General features: G+C 44.4%; 1 protein-coding gene and 1 long non-coding RNA gene across 3 annotated transcripts; one reads left to right on the top strand and one right to left on the bottom strand.

The window, feature by feature from the left end:
• Window positions 1-101: 101 nt before the first annotated feature.
• Window positions 102-7,146, bottom strand: sdhb (succinate dehydrogenase complex, subunit B, iron sulfur (Ip)). The gene is given in 8 exon segments (NM_001141694.1): window positions 102-601; window positions 726-848; window positions 991-1,092; window positions 1,225-1,341; window positions 1,465-1,601; window positions 2,233-2,318; window positions 4,354-4,487; window positions 7,064-7,146. Coding segments are annotated over 8 exon segments (852 nt in total). The 5' UTR covers window positions 7,136-7,146; the 3' UTR covers window positions 102-520.
• A 5,359-nt stretch (window positions 7,147-12,505) lies between these two features.
• On the top strand, window positions 12,506-24,359 carry LOC106565642 (uncharacterized). 2 transcript variants are annotated; one of them, XR_001319700.2, is made up of 4 exons: window positions 12,506-16,578; window positions 17,033-17,102; window positions 17,294-17,461; window positions 24,290-24,359. It is a non-coding gene; the product is annotated as an uncharacterized lncRNA (long non-coding RNA). The 2 variants fall into 2 exon arrangements; XR_001319699.2 differs by lacking the exon at window positions 24,290-24,359 and adding an exon at window positions 19,982-20,937 and having other exon boundaries at window positions 12,510-16,578.
• The last annotated feature ends 1,678 nt before the right edge of the window (window positions 24,360-26,037 follow it).

Here is a 26,037-nt window from a genome sequence, read left to right as displayed (position 1 = left end):
CTGATAAAGCCGAGAGGTGATAACTATTACTAAAGAAATAAAGTGAAAGAGACATCTGTTCAGAAGCAGGCGTAACAACAAGGCAAACAATGACAAGCATTAAAGCATTTGATTTATTACAAGCAGAGTCCTGATAGATATAGGTATGACGGAAGAGCTGCAGATCATATACATATTTAATATCTGTGAATCCATCACATTCTGAACTCAAACCCACCCCCACACACACACACACCTACGAGACCAAACAATGGGTATATGAACTAAGGAATGCACCATTTTAAGTCAGTGGGTCAAGTCTCACATACAGTATGCACCCATGCATTCTCTCTTACACACAAACACACGCTAGTGTACACACACACACCAATCCGGTGTGGACCATGCACCCATTGCCCTTGGAGTCCAGTGTCAGTCAGTAGTGCTAGAGTGTGGAGGTGTTGAAGTTAACAGGTGTGCAGGCCCAGCAGAACCCACTGGTAGGGAATCTTAATTATAGTATAATTTATAAGGGGGGGGTTCAAGCAGTAGCTGATTTCTTCTCCTTGTAAGTGGCCATCATCTTCTTAATCTCTGCAATCGCCTTCCCTGGGTTAAGGCCCTGTAAGGGTAGGAGAGAGGTGGTGCATTTGAGTACAATGAGAAAGAAGAAGTGTGCTAGTAAGCAGTGAAGTTTACTGTTAGCCCTTGGAAGGGAGTAGTGCTGTTTATTAGACTGAAGTTACCTTGGGGCAGGTCTTAGTGCAGTTCATGATGGTGTGACAGCGGTAGAGGGAGAAAGGATCCTGCAGCTTGGACAAACGCTCCTCTGTGAACTCGTCTCGCGAGTCGATCATCCAGCGGTAGGCCTGGAGGGAGGACGGACGTGTGAGCTCACAAACAGGCCAAGGTGCATACACACATTCACCCATCAGTGTCCCGTTGATCAAAATACAACAACTCTAAACAAAAAAAGTTCCCTCAGACTAGTCTAAACTCAAATACACAGACCTGCATGAGGACAGCAGGTCCCAGGTACTTGTCTCCATTCCACCAGTAGCTGGGACAGCTGGTGCTGCAGCACGCGCACAGGATACATTCATACAGCCCGTCCTGGGAGGGACAGAAACATCAAGTCATGAGGAGGAAAGGGAGAAGAGTGCAGAATGGACACAATAGCAGCCCTCAGTTCATATGTCTAAATTATGCTCAATGCTAATTGAACAAAGGTCATTTTGGGTGTACCAGTTTTTGTCTGTCCTCCACAGTCTGATGGTATTGTTCCTTTCCCTCATTTGTCTCATCTTTCTTCTTCAGGTAGGGCTCGATCGACTTGTACTGAGCATAGAAATTACTCATATCCTGCAACCAAAACAGAACTCGATCACAAAACCCACTCCAATTTTTACCATTGAAAGCCATGATGGTGGATAAAGGAATCCAGCCAGGTTGTGAAGAGCTTGTATGGAATGTCATGATACTCACAGGCACCAGATCCTTGACCACGTACATGTGTGGCAGAGGGTAGATCTTGGTAGCCTTGCCGGTGTTGGTGTCAATCTTGTTGAGGCAGGCCAGTGTGTTGCCTCCATTGATGTTCATTGCACAGGATCCGCAGATACCTGATCCATAGCAAACCCACATACACACTGTATTACTCACCTTGGACATTATATGAAGTTGTAGAAGGAACTGGCACGTGTTGAGTTCCCTAGGCTACAGCATATCCATCTGAGGATAGTCACTAGGACTAAGCTGCCCTAGTATCATCCCTGGACATCCTGTTCTTAGATAATTCCATCCTGGACACACTTTCCAACCTCAGTAGCCTTGGTGTGTGTGAGCCGGAACGGCTCAGAGGAGCAGGAGCCCATCTCCTGTTTCTGTAGCATGAGGCAACTTGATGTACAAGTTACACCCTCTGGACAGGACGCTAGTCTATTGCAGGGCCTTACCCCCAATCCATCTCCTTAATGCCGAGTGCCAAGCAGACACATCGGGTCCCATTTTTACAGTCTTTGGTATGACTCGCCCAGGGATCAAACTCCCAACCTCTTCTCCAATCTTTTTCCAACCTTGATGCTACCTAAAATCCCCTCGCATAACAGAAATACAGTAAGTCAACCTTTAAGAACACTAATCCCAGCTCTTCTCTCACTCCCCACAGAACATTTAGTGATTCATTACTAGAATCATTCCAACAATTTAATCTATTCATCAGTGTCCCAAACTAACCCCACTTCCCACACTGACCCTCTCTGCAGGAGCGACGGAAAGTCAGAGTGCCGTCCATCTCATTCTTGATCTTGATGAGGGCGTCTAATACCATGGGGCCACAGCTGTGGAAAGGAGGGAAGCAGACAGTCAACTTATTGTTTCCTAAGACACACAGGACCTATCATGGTCCGCACACACACACACACAGGACCTATCATGGTCCGCACACACACACAGGACCTATCAGGGTCCGCACACACACACACACAGGACCTATCAGGGTCCGCACACACACACACACAGGACCTATCAGGGTCCGCACACACACACACACAGGACCTATCAGGGTCCGCACACACACACACAGGACCTATCAGGGTCCGCACACACACACACAGGACCTATCAGGGTCCGCACACACACACACAGGACCTATCAGGGTCCGCACACACACCAACAGTCGTCAGGTGGCTGGGGGGAAAAAATGTGGCTTGGGCCCTCAGATCCTCAGAAAGTTGTACAACTGAGCCATTGAGAGCATCTTGACTGGCTGCATCACCGCTTGGTATGGCAACTGCTTGGCATCTGACCGCAAGACACTAGTAATGCGGATCACCCAGTAAATCACTGGGGCCGAGCTCCCTGCCATCCAGGACCTCTATACCAGGCAGTGTCAGAGGAAGGCCCCCCCCAAAAAATTGTCAAACAATCCAGCCACCCAAGTCATAGACTGTTCTCTCTGCCCCATGTATATAGCCAAGTTATCGTTACTCTTTGTATATTTATTATTACTTTTCTATTATTTCTCTATTTTCTTTCTCCCTGCATGTTGGCATGGGCCTGTAAGTAAGCATTTCACTGTTAGTCTACACCAGTTTATGAAGCATGTGACAAATAAAATTAGATTTGACAGCTGTACACTGAAGAAATATGACAACAGGATTGACACATACTATACATATCCATGCTGTGATCTTGTGATACTACACCAAGGTATTTTTGTCACGATGCCTCATTGCCAGAGGTGAGCCAATCAGGCTGGACAGATAAAGAACAGGAGGAGGACTGGGAACCTGTCCAGAGTATCAGGGTTATCTTCCTTAATTCCATATGAAGGGTGCCCATGATTCGCTCTAACAGTGTCATCATCTGAGTTAATACGCAATGCCCTGAACGCCACTGCAACATGATCTTCTGTTTCTGAGAACTATATCCAGAGATATAGTTGGCCGCCTTGAGACATGTGAAGTCTGTAACTCCCAAGTCGCAAACTCCTAAATGAAAGAGGATGAACGTCAACAGAACATGCCACTGTCCAGGACCAGCCAGTCTAATCTAGAGGAGGGGTAGTCTTCCATCACCACCATATACAAGGGGAGGTCGGTACTGAACAGATCTAGCACAGTAGCTAGGTTTCCATCCAATTTGCGACAGATTCAAATATGATAAAATGTGCATTTAATTTTTTTTGCATTTCCACACCAGAGGCATAAAAGGCTGTGAGTGGTGAAGTTAAGCAAATAAAATAAAAACACTTTCGCTCTTAAGTTCTCATGTACCAAATAAATAAAATAGGAGTTAAATGGGTTTCCATTGCATTTTTTTGCTCTACCGATAGAGTTGTCAGACAAACTGTTGTGACAAACGGCAAACTTGACCAATCTGCTTTTCGTGCATGCTCTCGAGACAACAGTTCGCTGATAAATTGGGCACTGGACAGGTTAGGTTATATGATGACATGGATAAGAGCAAGATCATTTTTGTTTCTTGGCAGCTTAAGCACCGGTCATCATGTCACTAGCATACAAATTAACACCCACGACTGTATTGGAAAGGAGCATCAAGTTCATCACCCTGTAGCCTAAACTGTGCATACTTTTCCAAGAAATTGTACAATAAATAATTTCCACCTCAATTTGTTGCATAATTAATTTTACTGACAAAAATATCCCACCATGTCGAATTAACAAAATTGTCTGTCGACATTTATTAAAAATTCTACCAACACTTCCTGTTTCCATCATACTTTTATACGGCATGACTTTACTCACAAAGTGTGGATGGAAACGTGGTTTGTGATAACGTTCAATAAATGACAAAGTCCTTGTTCCAACAACCTAATGGAAGTGTGCAGTTGATAAGGCGGGCTGTACTTACGTGTTGAGGTCAATCTCAAAGGTCTGCATGCGGGGCTTGTCCCCAACCGTGTCTGGGTCCCAGCGGTACACCTGGAACTTCTTGATTCTAGGCTGTGGGGCTGTGGCCGCTGCTGTCTGGGCATACCGAACCGCCTAACAGTAAGACAGGTGAGTGAGGACTGCTTCTACCATGCGTGTCATAACAAACCACATGAATGACAACACAATGTTCCTGGTATGATGATTGTAGAAACAGTGTTGAGTGAATAGTTTAACGTTAGTCCATCACAGAGAGTAGGTGTATAGAAGGTATTTGAGGGAGTTGGGTGAAGTTGCCCCACCTAGACAATGATCTGAGGTCAGGATATGGGGAAGGGTAAGCTGATGCTACATCAGAGGAAACGTAATACCCGGTGGAGCAAGGTCAGACATTGTGCCATTCCCATACCGTCCCCCTACAGATCACATAACATCAAGTTACAGGATCATCTAACCTTACACCACTAACCCAACTCATTACGCACATAATGTATTTACTTCATTTTAAACATGTGAACAATACCACTATCTCCAATGGACACAATATGAAATATTGACAAAAAAGAGATGAAGCAAGATCAAACAATAGCGCAAAAGTGCCTTTAAAAGGACTAAGCAAAGTCGGCCATCCTGTTAACATTACCGTACTATTTTGGCAGCGGCTGCTAAAACATTCACAAGTCTTTGCTTACTGTCAGCTCTGACACTAGCCGATTAAACTTAACGATTTACAATGGAGTTGACCAGTGACTGGTGTGTGAGGACTGGAGCTCAGTCGTTGTTTTATCAAAACTACAGATTTTTCCATCCAAAGAATCGCCAGCAACTGCACGCAATTACACACATGGCATTCTCTCAACCAACTTCACCTGGAATGCTTTTCCAACAGTCTTGAAGGAGTTTCCACATATGCTGAGCACTTGTTGGCTGCTTTTCCTTCACTCTGTGGTCCAACTCATCCCAAATCATCTCAATTGGGTTGAGGTCGGTGGATTGTGGAGGCCATTGTCTTGTTGAAAAACAAATGATAGTCCCACTAAGTGCAAACCAGATGGGATGGTGTATCGCTGCAGAATGCTGTGGTAGCCTTCCTGGTTAAGTGTGCCATGAATTCTAAATACATCACAGTGTCACCAGCAAAGCACCCCCACACCACCTCCTCCACGCTTCACTGTGGGAACCGCACATGTGGACATCATCCGTTCACCTACTCTGCGTCTCATAAAGACACGGCGGTTGGAACCAAAAATCTAAAACTTGGAATCAGACCAAAGGAATCAGACTAATGTCCATTGCTCGTGTTTCTTGGCCCAAGCAAGTCTCTTCTTCTTACGGTTGTCCTTTAGTAATGGTTTGTTTGCAGCAATTCGACCATGAAGGCCTGATTCACGCAGTCTCCTCTGAACAGTTGATGTTGAAATGTGTATTACTTGAACTCTGAAGCATTTATTTGGGATGCAATTTCTGAGGCTGGTAACTAATGAACTTATCCTCTGCAGCAGAGGTAACTCTGGGTCTTCCTTTCCTGTGACGGTCCTCATGAGCCAGTTTCATCATAGCGCTTGATGTTTTGGCGACTGTACTTGAAGAAACTTTCAAAGTTCTTGAAATGTTCCACATTGACTGACCTTCATGTCTTAAAGTAATGATGGAATGTTGTTTCTCTTTACTTATTTGAGCTGTTCTTGCCATAATATGGAAAAAATACCATCTTCTGTATACCACCCCTACCTTGGCTCAAACGCATTAAGGAAAGAAATTCCACAAATTAACTTAAGGCACACCTGTTAATTGAAATGCATTCCAGGTAACTACCTCATGAAGCTGTTTGAGAGAATGCCAAGAGTGTGCAAAGCTGTCATTAAGGCAAAGGGTGGCTACTTTCAAAAATCTCAAATATAAAATACATTTTGATTTGTTTAACACTTTTTTGGTTACTACATGATTCCATGTGTTACTTCAGAGTTTTGATATCTTCACTATTATTCTACAATGTAGAATAGTATTATTTTTTTAAAACCTGGAATGAGTAGGTGTGTCAACTTTTGACTGGTACCGTATCTATGCTGCATACTATTTTGTGCTATTATGCTGTAGGTGTGATCAACCCTTGATTAACTAAATCTAAACTATTCGGTTTCACAAAAATATCGTTTCCAGTCAGAGGCATATTCAACAGGAACAACACTTACGATTCAATGTGTCCTTCGCTATCAAATAAGCGTTTAAAACACGTTATCACGGGTCTCCCATTTTCCGGCTGTAGAAGTGGGAGATTTTGTTGTAGTTTACTCTCGCGTGACTTCATGGTCTAAAATGGACTACAATGACAGCCCACCCACCACAGGCGGCAAATGGGACACTCTGGATAAAAGCGTGTTTAAAACGCTTATTTGATAGCGAATGACACGTTCCACACAATCGTACGTTTTGTTCCTGGAGATACTGAATATGCCCGTTGACTGGAAACGTTATATTGGTGAAACCGAATAGTTTAGATTTGGTTGATCAAGTACGCCAGGCTACGGCAGCTTCCGCAACGAGCGGTCAGTAAACAATAGTTCGTTGAGGGACGAAGCAAGCAGCTAGATAACTAGCTGACAAGCGCATGTCGTTCGAAACGATCAACATAGCACATTCAGTTTAGGTAATCGTTAAAATGGACACAGACATATTTAACACAGCCTTACCACCATTCCGGCGGAAGAACGGAATGCCACGGCGCTACAGCGACCCAAGGACGAGAGACAAACAACCGACATCTTGAGGATTCTGACGTTCCTCTGACCTCTCGCTGTATATGCTATACCAGAATGCACTGCGGTATTTCCTTTACGCCTCGATCACACGGACAGTGTATTTGCATTTTGTTACACCAGAAGGCCATATGGCGCTAATAGAGGGCGATTAGGTTGGGTAAATTGACACCTAGGTAAAGAGTTTCAGGTTGGATTTCCGACGGATATTCGCGCTTTCAAACCACAAATAAGTGCCATGATGTTGGAAAGTTTGCGCACAACATTGCACAGGTCTTATTTTCACGATTTGGACATTAATTCGCTTTGCAAAGCTAATAAACGTGGAAACACGTGGAAATGTATCAAGATGGCGCAAAAGAACATGGCTAACGTTTTACCTTCTCCCAAACAATTGTGCTATTTTGTTAGTTTTTTTGTTTAGCTGTTTTTTTTGTTTTTTTTTACTTATTGTGTACATAATGTTTCTGCTACTGTCTCTTATGACCAAAAATAACTTCTGGACATCAGAACTGCGATTACTCATCGCGGACTGGAAGAAACCTTTTCCTTTAACGAGTTCGACGAGAAGGATATCCTGCTTTCACTGGAACAGGCCCATATCCACGTCTTTTGCGTGACGAAAGACGCCGGAAAATGGGCCTCAGATCGGGCAGCCTTCTGAGAATCTTGGATAATCTAGGATTAAGATTATCCTACCAACGGGACATCAAAAACTGTAACATTTTATGTTTCACGAAACGTGGCTGAACGACGATACGGACAATATAGAGCTAGCAGGATTTTCCATGCACCGGCAGAACAGAGATGCTGCCTCTGGTAAAACAAGGGGTGGGGGTGTGTGTCTATTTGTCAATAACAGCTGATATGCGATGTCTAATATTAAAGAAGTCTCGAGGTATTGCCCGCCTGAGGTTGAGTACCTTATGATAAGTTGTAGACCACACTATCTACCAAGATATCATCCCAACCAGAAGCCATGGATTACAGGCAACATCAGAATCGAGCTAAAGGCTAGAGCTGTCGCTTTCAAGGAGCGGGAGACTAATCCCGACGCTTATAAGAAATCCCGCTATGCCCTCAGACAAACCGTCAAACAATCAAAGCATCAATACAGGATTAAGATTTTTTATTTTATTTATTTTTATTTCACCTTTATTTAACCAGGTAGACAAGTTGAGAACAAGTTCTCATTTACAATTGCGACCTGGCCAAGATAAAGCAAAGCAGTTTGACACATACAACAACACATGGAGTAAAACAAACATACAGTCAATAATACAGTAGAAAAATAAGTCTATATACAATGTGAGCAAATGAGGTGAGATAAGGGAGGTAAAGGCAAAAAAGGCCATGGTGGCAAAGTAAATACAATATAGCAAGTAAAACACTGGAATGGTAGATTTGTAGTGGAAGAAAGTGCAAAGTAGAAATAGAAATAATGGGGTGCAAAGGAGCTAAATAAATACAGTAGGGGAAGAGGGAGATATATGGGCTAAATTATAGATGGGCTATGTACAGGTGCAGTGATCTGTGAGCTGCTCTGACAGCTGGTGCTTAAAGCTAGTGAGGGAGATGTGTTTCCAGTTTTAGAGATTTTTGTAGTTCGTTCCAGTCATTGGCAGCAGTGAACTGGAAGGAGAGACGGCCAAAGGAGGAATTGGCTTTGGGGGTGACCAGAGAGATATACCTGCTGGAGCGCGTGCTACGGGTGGGTGCTTCTATGGTGACCAGTGAGCGGAGATAAGGGTGGACTTTACCTAGCAGGGCCTTGTAGATGACCTGGAGCCAGTGGGTTTGGCGACGAGTATGAAGCGAGGGCCAGCCAACGAGAGCGTACAGGTCGCAGTGGTGGGTAGTATATGGGGCTTTGGTGACAAAACGGATGGCACTGTGATAGACTGCATCCAATTTATTGAGTAGGGTATTGGAGGCTATTTTGTAAATGACATCGCCGAAGACGAGGATCGGTAGGATGGTCAGTTTTATGAGGGTATGTTTGGCAGCATGAGTGAAGGATGCTTTGTTGCGAAATAGGAATCCAATTCTAGATTTAACTTTGGATTGGAGATGTTTGATGTGAGTCTGGAAGGAGAGCTTACAGTCTAACCAGACACCTAGGTATTTGTAGTTGTCCACATATTCTAAGTCAGAACCGTCCAGAGTAGTGATGCTGGACGGGCGGGCAGGTGCAGGCAGCGATCGGTTGAAGAGCATGCATTTAGTTTTACTTGTATTTAAGAGCAGTTGGAGGCCACGGAAGGAGAGTTGTATGGCATTGAAGCTCGTCTGGAGGGTTGTTAAAACACAGTGTCCGAAGAAGGGCCAGAAGTATACAGAATGGTGTCGTCTGCGTAGAGCTGGATCAGAGACTCACCAGCAGCAAGAGCGACATCATTGATGTATACAGAGAAAAGACTTGGCCCAAAAATTGAACCCTGTGGCACCCCCATAGAGACTACCAGAGGCCCGGACAACAGGCCATCCGATTTGACACATTGAACTCTATCAGAGAAGTAGTTGGTGAACCAGGCGAGGCAATCATTTGAGAAACCAAGACTATCGAGTCTGCCGATGAGGATGTGGTGATTGACAGAGTCGAAAGCCTTGGCCAGGTCAATGAATACGGCAGCACAGTATTGTTTCTTATCGATGGCGGTTACGATATCGTTTAGGACCTTGAGCGTGGCTGAGGTGCACCCATGACCAGCTCTGAAACCAGATTGCATAGCGGAGAAGGTGCGGTGGGATTCGAAATGGTCGGTAATCTGTTTGTTGACTCGGCTTTCGAAGACCTTAGAAAGGCAGGGTAGTATAGATACAGGTCTGTAGCAGTTTGGGTCAAGAGTGTCCCCTCCTTTGAAGAGGGGGATGACAGCAGCTGCTTTCCAATATTTTGGAATCTCAGACGACACGAAAGAGAGGTTGAACAGGCTAGTAATAGGGGTTGCAACAATTTCTGCAGATAATTTTAGAGAGAAAGGGTCCAGATTGTCTAGCCCGGCTGATTTGTAGGGGTCCAGATTTTGCAGCTCTTTCAGAACATCAGCTGACTGGATTTGGGAGAAGGAGAAATGGGGAAGGCTTGGGCGAGCAGCTGTGGGGGGGTGCAGTGCTGTTGACCGCGGTAGGGGTAGCCAGGTGGAAAGCATGGCCAGCCGAAGAAAAATGCTTATTGAAATTCTCAATTATAGTGGATTTATCAGAGGTGACAAAGTTTCCTATCCTCAGTGCAGTGGGCAGCTGGGAGTAGGTGTTCTTATTCTCCATGGACTTTACAGTGTCCCAGAACTTTTTTGAGTTTGTGTTGCAGGAAGCAAATTTCTGCTTGAAAAAGCTAGCCTTGGCTCTTCTAACTGCCTGTGTATATTGGTTTCTAACTTCCCTGAAAAGTTGCATAGCACGGGGGATGTTCGATGCTAATGCAGAACGCCACAGGATGTTTTTGTGTTGGTTAAGGGCAGTCAGGTCTGGAGAGAATCAAGGGCTATATCTGTTCCTGGTTCTAAATTTCTTGAATGGGGCATGCTTATTTAAGATGGCGAGGAAGGCATTTTTTAAAAATAACCAGGCATCCTCTACTGACGGGATGAGGTCAATATCCTTCCAGGCTACCCGGGCCAGGTCGATTAGAAAGGCTTGCTCGCTGAAATGTTTCAGGGAGCATTTGACAGTGATTGAATCCTACTACATGGCTCTGACGCTCTTCGGATGTGGCAGGGCTTGAAAACTATTACAGAATACAAAGGGAAACCCAGACGCGAGCTGCCCAGTGACGCGAGCCTACCAGACGAGCTAAATGCCATTTATGCTCGCTTCAAGGCAAGCAACACTGAAGCATGCACAAGAGCACCAGTTGTTCTGGATGACTGTGTGATAACGCTCTCGGTAGCCGACTTGAACAAAACCTTTGAACAGGTCAACATTCACAAAGCCGCTGGGCCAGACAGATTACCAGGACGTGTACTCAAAGCATGTGCGGACCAACTGTCAAGTGTCTTCACTGACATTTTCAAACTCTCCCTGACCGAGTCTGTAATACCTACATGTTTCAAGCAGACCACCATAGTCTCTGTGCCCAAGGAAGCGAAGGTAACCTGCCTAAATTATTACCGCCCTGTGGCACTCACGTCGGTAGCCATGAAGTGCTTGGAAAGGCTAGTCATGGCATCAACAGCATCCTCCCGGACACCCTAGACCCACTCCAATTCACATACCGCCCCAACAGATCCACTGAGGACGCAATCTCAATCGCACTCCACACTGCCCTTTCTCACCTGCACAAAAGGAACACCTATGTGAGAATGCTGTTCATTGACTACAGCTCAGCGTTCAACACCATAGTTCTGACAAAGCTCATGACTAAGCTAAGGACTCTGGGACTAAACACCTCCCTCTGCAACTGGATCTTGGACTTCCTGATGGGCCGCCCCCAGGTGGTAAGAGTAGGCAACAACACGTCTGCCACGCTGATCCTTAACACTGGGGCCCCTCAGGGGTGTGTACTTTGTCCCCTCCTTTATTCCCTGTTCACCCACTACTCCAACACCATCATTAAGTTTGCTGACGACAAAACAGTGGTAGGCCTGATCACCGACAATGATGAGACGGCCTATAGGGAGGAGGTCAGAGAACTGGCAGTGTGGTGCAAGGACAACAACCTCTCCCTCAATGTGAGCAAGACAAAGGAGCGGATCGTGGACTACAGGAAAAGGCGGGCCGAACAGCTCCCCATTAACGTCCATGGGGCTCTGTGGAGTGGGTCGAGAGTTTCAAGTTCCTTGTGTCCACATCAACAAACTATCATGGTCCAAACATAGAGGAGGCATGACAAAACCTTTTCCCCCTCAGGAGACTGGAAAGATTTGGCATGGGTCCCCAGATCCTCAAAAGGTTCTACAGCTGCACCATCGAGAGCATCCTGACCGGTTGCATCACCGCCTGGTGTGGCAACTGCTCGGCATCTGACCGTAAGGTGCTACAGAGAGTAGTGTGAACGGCCCAGTACATCACTGGGGCCAAGCTCCCTGCCATCCAGAACCTATACAATAGGCGGTGTCAGAGGAAAGCCCATAAAATTGTCAGAGACTGGGTCGTCCAAGTTCTTTTCTCTGCTACCGCATGGCAAGCGGTACCGGAGCGCCAAGTCTAGGACCAAAAGGCTCCTCAACAGCTTCTACCCCCAAGCCATAAGAATGCTTAACAATTAATAAAATCGCCACCGGATAATTTACATTGACCCCCCCCTTTTGTACACTGCTGCTACTCACTGTTTATTATCTATGCATAGTCACTTCACCCCCACCTACATGTACAAATTACCTCAACTAACCTGTACCCCCGCACACTGACTTGGTAGCGGTGCCCCCTGTATATAGCCTTGTAATTGTTATTCTTATTGTGTTACTTTTTATTGTTACTTTTTATTTTAGTCTGCTTGGTAAATATTTTCTTAACTCTTCTTGAACTGCACTGTTGGTTAAGGGCTTGTAAGTAAGCATTTCACGGTAAAGTCTACACTTGTTGTATTTGGGGCATGTGACAAAGTTTGATTTGATTTGAAATGTGAGCAGCATTTTGTATTTCTAGTTGAATTAGTTAGGGAGCGTAAACAAAGTACACACTTTTTTTGCATTCGAATTTCAATAGCTCCTTGATCATGTGACCTACTGACTTCAAACAAGGTTCAGAATGTACACTCAGTGGGCCTTCACATTGCACACCCTTTAATTTGTCAATTTTCATCTCACGCAATTTTACATAAATGTTCAATGTTTCTCATTTCAATAGCTCCTTTGTAATGTGACCTACTGACCTCAAACTACTTTCAGAATGCCCACGGACTTGCGGAGACGGGCGCCGCGAGGCTTCCAGTGCGGTAACGCGACCGATCCTTGAGAAGCTGGCGGGAGCCCCGGGGAGAGTTCTCTTTTCTTTGTGAAGGGCAGGGCGCCCTGGAATGGGTTCGCCCTGAGAGAGGGGCCCAAGCCCTGGAAAGCGTTGCAGTTTCGGCGGTGTCCAGTGAGCTCTCCCTGGCCCTTGAAAATCCGGGGGAGAGGGTGTAAATCTCACGCCGGGCTGTACCCATATCCACAGCAGGTCTCCAAGGTGAACAGCCTCTGTCATGTTATAGCAATGTAGGTAAGGGGAGTTGGCAAAAAAAGATCCCTAACTTCGGGATAAGGATTGGCTCTAAGAGCTGGGTCGGTCGGACTGGGGTGCGAAGCGGGGCTGGGCTCGAGCCGCTGCTGGGGGAGCAGTCGCTCCGTCGCCCTCCTCTCGCCACCATTGGAAGTTAATTGTGTGGCCCATCTCACGGTCTTGCAAGGGGCTGCGTGCGAGGGTTTGTTGGGGTGGTGTCCATCGGTGGGCCGAAGGCGGACCAGTGGGGGGTTGGGTCCGGCAGTTGGCGGCGGAAACTCTGGACGCACGCCGGGCCCTTCTCGCGGATCTCCTCAGCTACAGCGCTCGCCGGCCCCACACATTGTAGGTGGGGAGGTCTCCTCTACACTCACTAGACTTGAGGCAGAGACTTAACCTATTGGCCCCGCAGTGATAGGGCATTGCATGGATCTGGTTCATGCCCTACAAAGTGGGGAGAGATATCTCCAGCTTGTCTGGGTAGGGAGGCCTACATCTGATGTGGGTAGTACCATCCACGCCCATTGATTTGCCGCGGAACCATAAAACGGACGGAAGAAGCCTAGGTTTCTACTGGGCACGGATCACTGAATTTCAACTTGATGAAATTCAAAGGAGCATACCCACTTGTCGCCATCGCACTCAAATCACCCCCTCATTTCAAAGTGAGGAATATCGATGAAGCGCTGGTAAAGGTGGTTTCTATGGCTCTGTCCCGGAGGGCTGTCTGGGCAAGCAAATGATTGAAAGACGATTATTCTTTTCTGCTGCTGTTGCTTCTTCTGACACCCGGTCGATGGTGCCGCTAGATACTGCGATGGGTATTTGGTTCTCAAGTCTATAAGTATTGCGCTGGCACTTGATGTCGATTGGGTGTAAAAACCCAGTTAAAGTCCGCTGAAGGTTAGTAGCGGCAACTGATGTCCAGTTTGTAAGACAGAAAAGCCTCTGACAATACCATTGGGCGTGACTCGAATGGATGTCAATTTGATGATATCTGACCGTAGCATGCTACCCTTAGCAGTCGTACTCAAACCATCTTCGTGGGTGGCTGTTACCCCCTCATGTCAAAGTAAGGAAATTCGATGAAGCGGGGGTAAACGGCGGGACTTAATTAAGTCTCTTGAGGTAGCCAAATGCCTCGTCATCTAATTAATGACGCACATGAATGAAGGAAAGTGATTCCCACTGTCCCTACCTACTATCTAGGGAAACCACAGCCCAGGGAACGGGCTTGACGGAATCAGCGGGGAAAGAAAGACTGGGGCGGTTCACCTGTCAAACGGTCAGAAACTTCCCGTGGAGCAGAAGGGAAAAAGCTCGCTTGATCTTGATTTTCAGTATGAATACAGACCGTGAAGCAGGGCCTCACAATCCTTCTGAATTTTTGGCTTTTAAGCAGGAGGTGTTAGAAAAATTACCATAACGATAACTGGCTTGTAGCGGCCAAGCGTTCATAGCGACGTCGCTTTTTGATCCTTCGCTGTCCGTTCTTCCTATCACTGTGAAGCAGAATTCACCAAGCGTTGGATTGTTCACCCACTAATAGGGAACGTGAGCTGGGTTTAGACCGTCGTGAGACCGGTTAGTTTTACCCTATTGATGATTTGTTGTTGCAATAGTAATCCTGCTCAGTACGAGAGGATAAGCAGGTTCAGACATTTGGTGTATTTGCTTGGTTGAGGAGCCAATGGTGTGAAGCTATCATCTGTGGGATTATGACTGAACGCCTCTAAGTCAGAATCCCCCTAAACATAACGATACCGTAGCGCTGCAGATCTTCTGTTGGCCCAGGATAGCCTGCATCTTTTGGCAGGTGAGTAGAGCCGTTCGTGACAGGGTTGGGGTGCGGCCAGATGGGTTGCCGCCCCTCTCCTGATGCGCACCGTATGTTTGTGGGGAACCTTGTGCTAAATCACTCGTAGACGACCTGATTCTGGGTCATGGTTTCGTACGTAGCAGAGCAGCTCACTCGCTGCGATCTATTGAAAGTCAGCCCTCGATCCAAGCTTTTGTCGGGGACGGAAGGCGTCTTCCTCCACCATCCTCCTCCTTTACTTACGGGTTACCAGGTGCACGGAGAAGGACCAGAGGCCAGAGGCCAGACACAGAATGTGAGGGAGCCCAGGCAGGCAGGTAGAAGGCAAGGGTAGAAGGTAAGACATTGACATTGGGCTCTGGATAGGTATGGGGCTAGATGGTGGTTGTCCATCTGCCCGGGCCCATCCTTCGGGTTACCAGGTGCACAGAGCCTGTTTCGGGTTACCAGGTGCACATCGTTCGTGACAGCAGGACTATAGACATCTTAGCAATTCCAGGGAGTAAGCTAAATTCTAAAGCCAAGGTAGAGGGGTGTTGAGGGGGTAGGGAGAGTAGGTGTGGAGGTCTGTAGTTCCAGGGAGTAAGCTATACACTCTCTGGCCCAGGGAGAGGGCAGGCAGGCGAGCAGGGAGTGTAGGGCTTGAGGCAATGTGCAATGTGTAGGCCCACTGAGTGTACATTCTGAACATTGTTTGAAGTCAGTAGGTCACATGACCAAGGAGCTATTGAAATTCTAAAGTTTACAAAATTAATGTAAAATCGTGTGAGATGGATATGGACAAACTAAAGGGTGTGCAATATACAAGGGTAGTCAGTGGACATTCTGAACCTTGTTTGAAGTCAGTAGGTCACATGACCAAGGAGCTATTGAATTTCAAACATTTAAATAAACAATTTAAAATGGAGTGAGATGTAAACCGACCAACGAAAGTGTGTGCAATGTGTGTCTATGCCATTTGGTTAGCTAGAACTAGTTTTGAAAGTTTTAGGAGTAATGGTTAAAGAGCTATTGAAATTGGAAAAATATGATTTGTCACTATGTTGACGGTCCCTAACTGCTGTTGGTGGACGTAAGGAAAACTACAGGCGAATATCTGTGGAAAATCCAACCTGAAACTGGCTTTACCTCGGTTAAATTAACCTACTCTTGGTGCGCTAGCACACACTTTTCTTCCGTGATACATTTGATTTTTGCACTATTTGTATTAGTTAGTTAGTCAGTCAGTCAAACATGTGTCTCTGCACACTCTCTCTGACAAATGCAGTTGAAAAGGAGAGCTGTGAAATCTCCTCACCAGAGTTCTGTTAGGCTGTAATGCACTTCACTTTATTGCTGAGTGACAACTGTAATAGCTAGCTAGTGATATTATTGTCATACCAGTGGCATTACTGTAAACTGTTATAGTTTTTACAATATATGTTGCCATGCCAAGGCGTTTTGCTTTTTTTTCACAGACCAGCATGGTGTTGGTGGGCTTTTACACAAGGTATGTCATGTAACAGTTGGGTCTTTGCATAGCTGATGTTAAAACATAAAATACATTTGAAGAATTTTCATTCCAAAATACTATATATCCACTGGGGGGAGGGTCTTTAACTTTCAGAATGATCCGATACGTATATAGATACATGTTTATACATGGGGAAAAACTATTGAATTTGGTTATCTTTCACTGACAAGCTCTAAACTTTGCCATTATACTTGTTTGATTATGGGGGGGACTAAGCATTTAATTGGCTTTTATAAACAGCCTTAGACTGCTCTGGAGAGAATCTGTCAGGCTCAGGGGTTTGTTTGTCCATGCAGAGGATAGTAATTATTTCATGCTGTATAGTGCATTCTGGTTAAGGGCCCATTTATGTCTGTTTTAACTTTTAACTGTCTACATTGATGTATGTTATTGTGTGTCACTCACTATCAATACACTGTGTTGTTACCAGATGGAAAAAGACTGCTCCCTGACTTTTGAGGCCCATGCGCTGGGGAAGGCTGGTGTTCAGGGACACCGTGGTAAGCAAGGCTGCATTCAACATGTGTTCCCCCTGCATTGATGATTGTCAACTGCAACACTTTTCCATTCATCAGAAGAGTTACATAATTGTGTCTCTTTCTGCTGGGCTAGTGTTTGAGGTGCTGGCCCCACGCTTCTCCATCTTAGATGTCTAATGATCACGACCCTCATGTCCTTTCCCCTTTCATAGCTACTGTAGTTCATGCTGGGAGGGCTGCAGAAACAACCTGGACAGTAGCATAGTGCGTGTGAGGGGCGTGGTGGTGGTGGAGTGTGTCCTGTCCTGCATGCACATCAATGTAGTCAAGCTCAAATTTGGGGTACAGTATGGAGCTGACCCAGACTCAAAGCTGGATAGGTAAGAGATAGCATTATCATAATCAAATTCATAACACTCGTAATACCTCTTGTTATACACTATTAACATGTTGTCTGTGAGACTGAAGTTTTAGATTTCATTTAAATCACAACAACTTAATGAATATTCCCACGGACAGTTAAGAAGGCATGGTATAGAGCTCGCCAGCTTGTATTCCTAAAAAACAGAAATGCGTTACCATAAAATAAAGTCTGAAGTTAACACAGGCTTAGGAGATCTTATACGTTTTGTTCTATGTATTAATATCAGTCAGTTAACATGACCTTTATGAATTATGAAGCCTTTATGTTATTTGTATGATTACATAAATGCTTCAAAATTTACAGAAGTCAAATTTTCTGATGATGATTATCTCATAGATCAAAACATACAAGATCTCCTAAGCCTGTGTTTACCTCAGACCTTATTTTCTGCATGTACAGAAAGGATGCACATAACTCTGCAATGTTGGGTTGGGTTGTATTGGAGAGAGGATGTCTTAAATCATTTCCCACACACAGTCTGTGCCTGTATTTAGTTTTCATGCTAGTGAGGGCCGAGAATCCACTCTCACATACAGTTGAAGTCGGAAGTTTACATACACCTTAGCCAAATACATTTAAACTCAGTTTTTCACAATTCCTGACATTTAATCCTAGTAAAAATTCCCTGTCTTAGGTCAGTTAGGATCACCACTTTATTTTAAGATTGTGAAATGTCAGAATAATAGTAGAGGGAATGATTTATTTCAGCTTTAATTTCTTTCATCACATTTCCAGTGGGTCAGAAGTTTACATACAGTCAATTAGCATTTGATAGCATTGCCTTTACATTGTTTAACTTGGGTCAAACGTTTCGGGTAGCCTTCCAGAAGCTTCCCACAATAAGTTGGGGGAATTCTGGCCCATTCCTCCTGACAGAGCTGGTGTAACTGAGTCAGCTTTGTAGGCCTCCTTGCTCGCACACGCTTTTTCAGTTTTGCCCATAAATTTTCTATGGATTAAGGTCAGGGCTTTTTGATGGCCACTCCAATACCTTGATTTTGTTGTCCTTAAGTCATTTTGCCACAACTTTGGAAGTATGCTTGGGGTCATTGTCCATTTGGAAGACCCATTTGCAACCAGCTTTAACTTCCTGACTGATGTCTTGAGATTCAATATGCTCTGGATAAGAGCGTCTGCTAAATGACTTAAATGTAAATGTAATATATCCACATAATTTTCCTTCCTCACGATGCCATCTATTTTGTGAAGTGCACCAGTCCTGCAGCAAAGCAACCCCACAACATGATGCTGCCACCCCTGTGCTTCACGGTTGCGATGGTGTTTTTCGGCTTGCGAGCCTCCCCCTTTTTCCTCCAAACATAACGATGGTCATTATGGCCAAACAGTTCAATTTTTGTTTCATCAGACCAGAGACATTTCTCCAAAAAGTATGATCTTTGTCCCCATATGCAGTGGCAAACCGTAGTCTGGCTTTTTTATGGCGGGTTTGGAGTAGTGGCTTCTTCCTTGCTGAACGGACTTTCAGCTTATGTCGATATAGGACTTGTTTTACTGTGGCTATAGATACTTTTGTACCTGTTTCCTCCAGCATCTTCACAAGGTCCTTTGCTGTTGTACATGGATTGATTTGCACTTTTCGCACCAAAGTAAGTTCATCTCTAGGAGAAAGAACGCGTCTTCTTCCTGAGCGCTATGACAGCTGCGTGGTCCCATGGTGTTTATACTTGCGTACTATTGTTTGTACAGAGAACGTGGTACCTTCAGGCATTAGGAAATTGCTCCCAAGGATGAACCAGACTTGTGGAGGTCTGCAATATTTATTCTGAGGTCTTGGCTGATTTCTTTTGATTTTCCCATGATGTCAAGCAAAGACGCACAGAGTTTGAAGGTAGGCCTTGAAATGCATCCACAGGTACACCTCCAATTGACTCAAATTATGTCAATTAACCTATCAGAAGCTTCTAACGCCATGACATAATTTTTTTTAATTTTCCAAGCTGTTTAAAGGCACAATCAACTTCATGTATGTAAACTTCTGACCCACTGGAATTGTGATACAGCGAATTATAAGTGAAATAATCTGTCTGTGCACAATTGGTGGAAAAATTACTTGTGTCATGCATAGAGTAGATGTCCTAACCGACTTGCCAAAACTATAGTTTGTTAACAAGAAATTTGTGGAGTGGTTGAAAAACTAGTTTTAATGACTCCAACCTAACTGTATGTAAACTTCCGACTTCAACTGTATCTAACAACCCTACCTGTATGCTTTGTCCAACGGACCATGGCGGAGTCAGTGTCTACAAAAAGACGGCATTTCTATTTCTCTTTATAGTAGTGTTGTATTAACTAAGCTTTATGTCGCTTATCAATGCTTAAATCCCTTGACGTATTTTTTTTTTTTTCTATAAAAATGCACTGGATTGGTTGAAAAGTGATACTAAACTTACACTGAGTGTACAAAACATTAAGAATACCTTCCTAATATTGGGTTGCATCCCCCTTTTGCCCTCAGAACTGCCTCAATTCATCACAGCATGGACTCTACAAGGTGTCGAAAGCGTTCCACAGGGCCCATGTAGACTCTAATGCTTCCCACGGTTGTGTCAAGTTGGTTAGATGTCCTTTGGGTGGTGGACCATTTTTGATACACACAGAAAATAGTTGTGTGAAAAACCCAACAGTGTTGCAGTTCTTGACACAAACCGGTACGCGTGGCACCTACTACTATACCTCGGTCAAAGGCTCTTCAACCTGTGTCCTCCCCTTCATCTATACTGATTGAAGTGGATTTAACAAGTTACATCCATAAGGGATCATAGCTGGATTCACCTGGTCAGTCTCTCATGTAAAGAGCAGGTGTACCTAACGTTTTGTACACTAAGTGTACATCCTGTACCATGCACAATTTTGACAAGGTGGAAGATACATACTGAATTTATACTGTTTTTGATACTAAGATGGACCAAGATATGTGTTTCTTTTTCACATACTTGTTCATTGGTTTTTGCAAGAGTTCCTTGGATTTCCAATATGTTGATGCCATTGATTAAAAGAGAAAGAATAGGATGCAATGTCCAACCCAAAATATAAGCTTGTTTTACTCCATTGTTTATAAATATAATTGTTCAAATAAATTCTGTTGGTTGCATAAATAATGATGATTACTAAAAGTTACATGAACTGTAAATATGAACCATCAAAACCAAATGGAAACCCCTTTTGTTAATATGTATTGGCAATAATAATGGTGAGGCATGGAGTAATTAAACATGTATCTTTTGGATGTTTGAAATATGAGTAGGATGTTTGAAATATGAGTAGGATGTTTGAAATACAGCATGAGTAGGTGATTTGAGTCATGCTTCTTCAGTAGTGGAATAAAGACATTTAGCACTTGAATGTTGTCAATAAATACTCTGTAAGTACTGCAGTGCTGTATGATTGTTAATAAAATTGTTCGTAGACCAATTATTGATACTGTGTCTCTGTATGCAAGTACGTTGAAACAGTGACCTGAAAAATACATATTTTCACTTTCAACCAAAAGCGAACGTAGACGGACGTCTTTGTATAGTTATCTTTTAAAAGACATAAAATATGTATTTTCAACAACATGAAAAAGACGTCCTTTCAACTTTCAACATCAACCGAACGTAGATTCGACGTCGGGCATAGTCGTCTTTTCAACTACATTTTGCTTGGTGGGACTCCTTGCTCCAGCCAAACGCTAAGCCAAGCCAACAGACGTTAGTTTCTTCCGAAGTATGTAGCGAACAGAGTAACGGAAGAATTACGTTTGAGTAGGCAAGATACTGTAGTTACAGTAATATCATATATTTCACAAATTATTGTCTGTCGGTTTAAATCTATTCTTCTGTATATACACATGCACGTACTGTGCACATGATATTCCTCATGTAGTGGTGAAGGTAGGCAACAACACCACCATGCTGACCCACAAAACAGGGGCCCCCATTGTGATCCGTGCTCAGCCCCCTCCTGTACTCACTTTTCACCCATGAATGAGTGGCCAAGCACGTCTCCAAGTCAATCATCAAGTTTGCTGAGGACAACAGTGGTAGGCCTGACTTTAGAGACAGCACACCCCCATCCACATCAACGACAAGGCTGCAGTGGAGAGGGTCAAAAGCTTCAAGTTCCTTGGCGTGGACATCACTGACAACCTGAAATGGTCCCTTCATACAGACAGCGTGGTGAAGAAGGTGCAACAGCGCCTCTTCAACCTCAGGAGGCTAAGAAATTTGGCTTGGCCCCTAAGATCCTCACAAACTTCTACAGATGCACCATTGAGAGCATCCTGTCAGGCTGTATCCCCGCCTGGTAAGGCAATTGCACCACCCTCAACCACAGGGCTCTCCAGAGCGTGGTGCGGACAGCCCAACGCACATTGCCTGCCCTCCAGGACATCTACTGCACCAATTGTCACAGGAAGGCCAAGAAAATCATCAAGGACCTCAGCCACCTGAGCCACGGCCTGTTCAACCCACTACCAACTGTCAGAGACAGTACTGGTGCATCAAAGCTGGGACCGAGACAGTGGCGTGTATTCATGGATGCCAAGGGAAGCCAGGCTTCCCCAAATATTTGACTAGCATTTAGCCTCCCTTGATAAAATAAATAATAATTAGCCAATCAGTGTTGAGCTGAGCTCAACTGTGGGTGGTCCTGTTGAAGCATCATGGATAGCCACATGATAATTAGAACATTGATTAGACTAAATTGTTTTTGGTATCTTAAAGTTTGTTTTAAGTGTATTAAACTAAGCATATACAGTGGGGGGGAAAAGTATTTAGTCAGCCACCAATTGTGCAAGTTCTCCCACTTAAAAAGATGAGTGAGGCCTGTAATTTTCATCATAGGTACACTTCAACTATGACAGACAAAATGAGAGAAAAAAAATCCAGAAAATCACATTGTAGGATTTTTTATGAATTTTTGCAAATTATGGTGGAAAATAAGTATTTGGTCAATAACAAAAGTTTCTCAATACTTTGTTATATACCCTTTATTGGCAATGACACAAGTCAAACGTTTTCTGTAAGTCTTCACAAGGTTTTCACACACTGTTGCTGGTATTTTGGCCCATTCCTCCATGCAGATCTCCTCTAGAGCAGTGATGTTTTGGGGCTGTCGCTGGGCAACACAGACTTTCAACTCCCTCCAAAGATTTTCTATGGGGTTGAGATCTGGAGACTGGCTAGGCCACTCCAGGACCTTGAAATGCTTCTTACGAAGCCACTCCTTCGTTGCCCGGGCGGTGTGTTTGGGATCATTGTCATGCTGAAAGACCCAGCCACGTTTCATCTTCAATGCCCTTGCTGATGGAAGGAGGTTTTCACTCAAAATCTCACGATACATGGCCCCATTCATTCTTTCCTTTACACGGATCAGTCGTCCTGGTCCCTTTGCAGAAAAACAGCCCCAAAGCATGATGTTTCCACCCCCATGCTTCACAGTAGGTATGGTGTTCTTTGGATGCAACTCAGCATTCTTTGTTCTCCAAACACGACGAGTTGAGTTTTTACCAAAAAGTTATATTTTGGTTTCATCTGACATTCTCCCAATCCTCTTCTGGATCATCCAAATTCTCTCTAGCAAACTTCAGACGGGCCTGGACATGTACTGGCTTAAGCAGGGGGACACGTCTGGCACTGCAGGATTTGAGTCCCTGGCGGTGTAGTGTGTTACTGGTGGTAAGCTTTGTTACTTTGGTCCCAGCTCTCTGCAGGTCATTCACTAGGTCCCCCCGTGTGGTTCTGGGATTTTTGCTCACCGTTCTTGTGATAATTTTGACCCCACGGGGTGAGATCTTGCGTGGAGCCCCAGATCGAGGGAGATTATCAGTGGTCTTGTATGTCTTCCATTTCCTAATAATTGCTCCCACAGTTGATTTCTTCAAACCAAGCTGCTTACCTATTGCAGATTCAGTCTTCCCAGCCTGGTGCAGGTCTACAATTTTGTTTCTGGTGTCCTTTGACAGCTCTTTGGTCTTGGCCATAGTGGAGTTTGGAGTGTGACTGTTTGAGGTTGTGGACAGGTGTCTTTTATACTGATAACAAGTTCAAACAGGTGCCATTAATACAGGTAACGAGTGGAGGACAGAGGAGCCTCTTAAAGAAGAAGTTACAGGTCTGTGAGAGCCAGAAATCTTGCTTGTTTGTAGGTGACCAAATACTTATTTTCCACCATAATTTGCAAATAAATTCATTAAAAATCCTACAATGTGATTTTCTGGATTTTTTTTCTCCAAATTTTGTCTGTCATGGTTGACGTGTACCTATGATGAAAATTACAGGCCTCTCTCATCTTTTTAAGTGGGAGAACTTGCACAATTGGTGGCTGACTAAATACTTTTTTGCCCCACTGTATAGCCTTGTTGATTTGATGATGTTTAAGTTGAAATGGTGCTGGAATAGCAGAAGCAGTTCTCCTGTTGTCTTTGTGCTGACTTGCGGTAACTCCATGGTTCTAAATTGGTAGATGTTCAGTAAACTGTCCAAAACATTAACTATGCACAGACATCCCTTTAGTGGTGTGGGGTCTGTGCTTAGGAAATTGGTTGGGGTTATATCCTGCCAGGTTGGCACTGTCCGGGGGTATCGTCGGACGGGACCACAGTGTCTCCAGACCCCTCCTGTCTCAGCCTCCAGTATTTATGCTGCAATAGTTTATGTGTCGGGGGGCTAGGATCAGTCTGTTATATCTGGAGTTTTTCGCCTGTCTTATCCAGTGTCCTGTGTGAATTTAAGTATGCTCTCTCTCTCTCACTCTCTCTTCTCTCTTTTCTCTCTTCTCTCAGAGGACCTGAGCCCTAGGACCATGCCTCAGGACTAGCTGGCCTGATGACTCCTTGCTGTCCCCAGTCCACCTGGTTGTGCTGCCTGCGGCTATGGAACCCTGACCTGTTCAATGGACGTGCTACCTTGTCCCGGACCTGCTGTTTTCGACTCTCTCTCTCTCTTTCTACCGCGCCTGCTGTCTCTAACTGAATGATCGGCTATGAAAAGCCAACTGACATTTACTCCTGAGGTGCTGACCTGTTGCACCCTCTACAACCACTGTGATTATTATTGTTTGACCCTGCTGGTCATCTATGAATATTTGAACATCTTGGCCATGTACTGTTGTAATCTCCACCCGGCACAGCCAGAAGAGGACTGGCCACCCCTCAGAGCCTGGTTCCTCTCTAGGTTTCTTCCTAGGTTCCTTCTTTTTTAGGGAGTTTTTCCTAGCCACCGTGCTTCTATATCTGCATTGCTTTCTGTTTGGGGTTTTAGGCTGGGTTTCTGTATAGCACTTTGTGACATCGGTTGACGTAAAAAGGTCTTCATAAATACATTTGATTGATTGAAATACATTTGATTGATATAACTGTTTTTTACATTTTGTGAACTTCACCAGACAGATGTTGCTCTCTGGTTTTGTGATGAAACTAATGTATGTGTAGTTTAATTTATTACGCCACTGTGTGACTTGTCTTTTTGTTGTCACAGCCTTATATCACAGTGGCATATGAATGAATGGGTTTTAGAGCAAACGCCGCAATTATCACAACTATCACAACATAGGTTGAAATATGGCTTTTTTGCTGGCTTGGCTTGACTTCCTTAGTGATTTTACCCAAGCACCGCTACTGGACTGGGAGGCTGAGAAACAGCTTCTATCTCCAGGCCATCAGACTGTTAAACAGTCACTACTAGCTGGCCTCTGTCCAGTACCCTGCCCTGCACCTTAGACTGCTGCCATATGTACATAGTCATTGAACACTGGTCACTTTAATAATGTTAACACACTGTTTTACCCACTTATATAAGCTAGGAAGACAAGCATTTCGCTGCACCTGCGAAATCTGTGTATGCAATCAATAAACTTTGATTTGATGAGAGTTTATGTAACACAGTTGTTAGTAAGCTAACAGAGTTTTACTTTATTTGTTGCTCAAATAAATGTGGGACCACTACTTGCGTGTGTAGTCAGTGAAGCTTTCACCAGATGCTCATTGCATCAACAATAGATTGGGTCCGTTTGAGTGGTAAGCCGAAAGTAGCCAACTGTAGACGGAAGTGAACGAGTAAAGTCGGGGAAGGTACATATGCACAGACAGCTAGTCGGACAACATGGAATTCACCTTTGTTAATGCTGATAAAGTGGATGCTATCGAAATCCCACTTCTCCTACACAAAGCTGAACATGATCAACATGGTCCAAGGAATGAATATTCTGATGATAAGGAAATTAGATATCAGCCCAAGTTCTTTCTAACATTCACAAGACTTGTTTTGTATTTTTGTGATGGTTTTCTCAAAATATAACCAGCTAGTGAGTGCATAGGCTACTAGAATGAGAACATATAGGTGTTTTTGCAGCATATGGAATATGCTCTGTTGTTTGCCATTACTTCATGCCCTTGTACCTTCCTCATTATTGTTTGTGATTGTGCAACATGGAATTGTAACAGATGTGATTAAATGAGTCCACACAGATTCTTACTGTATGGTAATTGTTTGCATTTCAGCATCACTACAGTCTGGAGTGTATTTCTTAATT

Source organism: Salmo salar, chromosome ssa12 (assembly GCF_905237065.1).
Source record: "Salmo salar chromosome ssa12, Ssal_v3.1, whole genome shotgun sequence".
In the NCBI taxonomy this organism is placed as follows: Eukaryota; Metazoa; Chordata; class Actinopteri; order Salmoniformes; family Salmonidae; genus Salmo; species Salmo salar.
The sequence above is the reverse complement of the archived record's forward strand: the minus strand, read 5'-3'. Positions and strand labels throughout refer to the sequence as shown.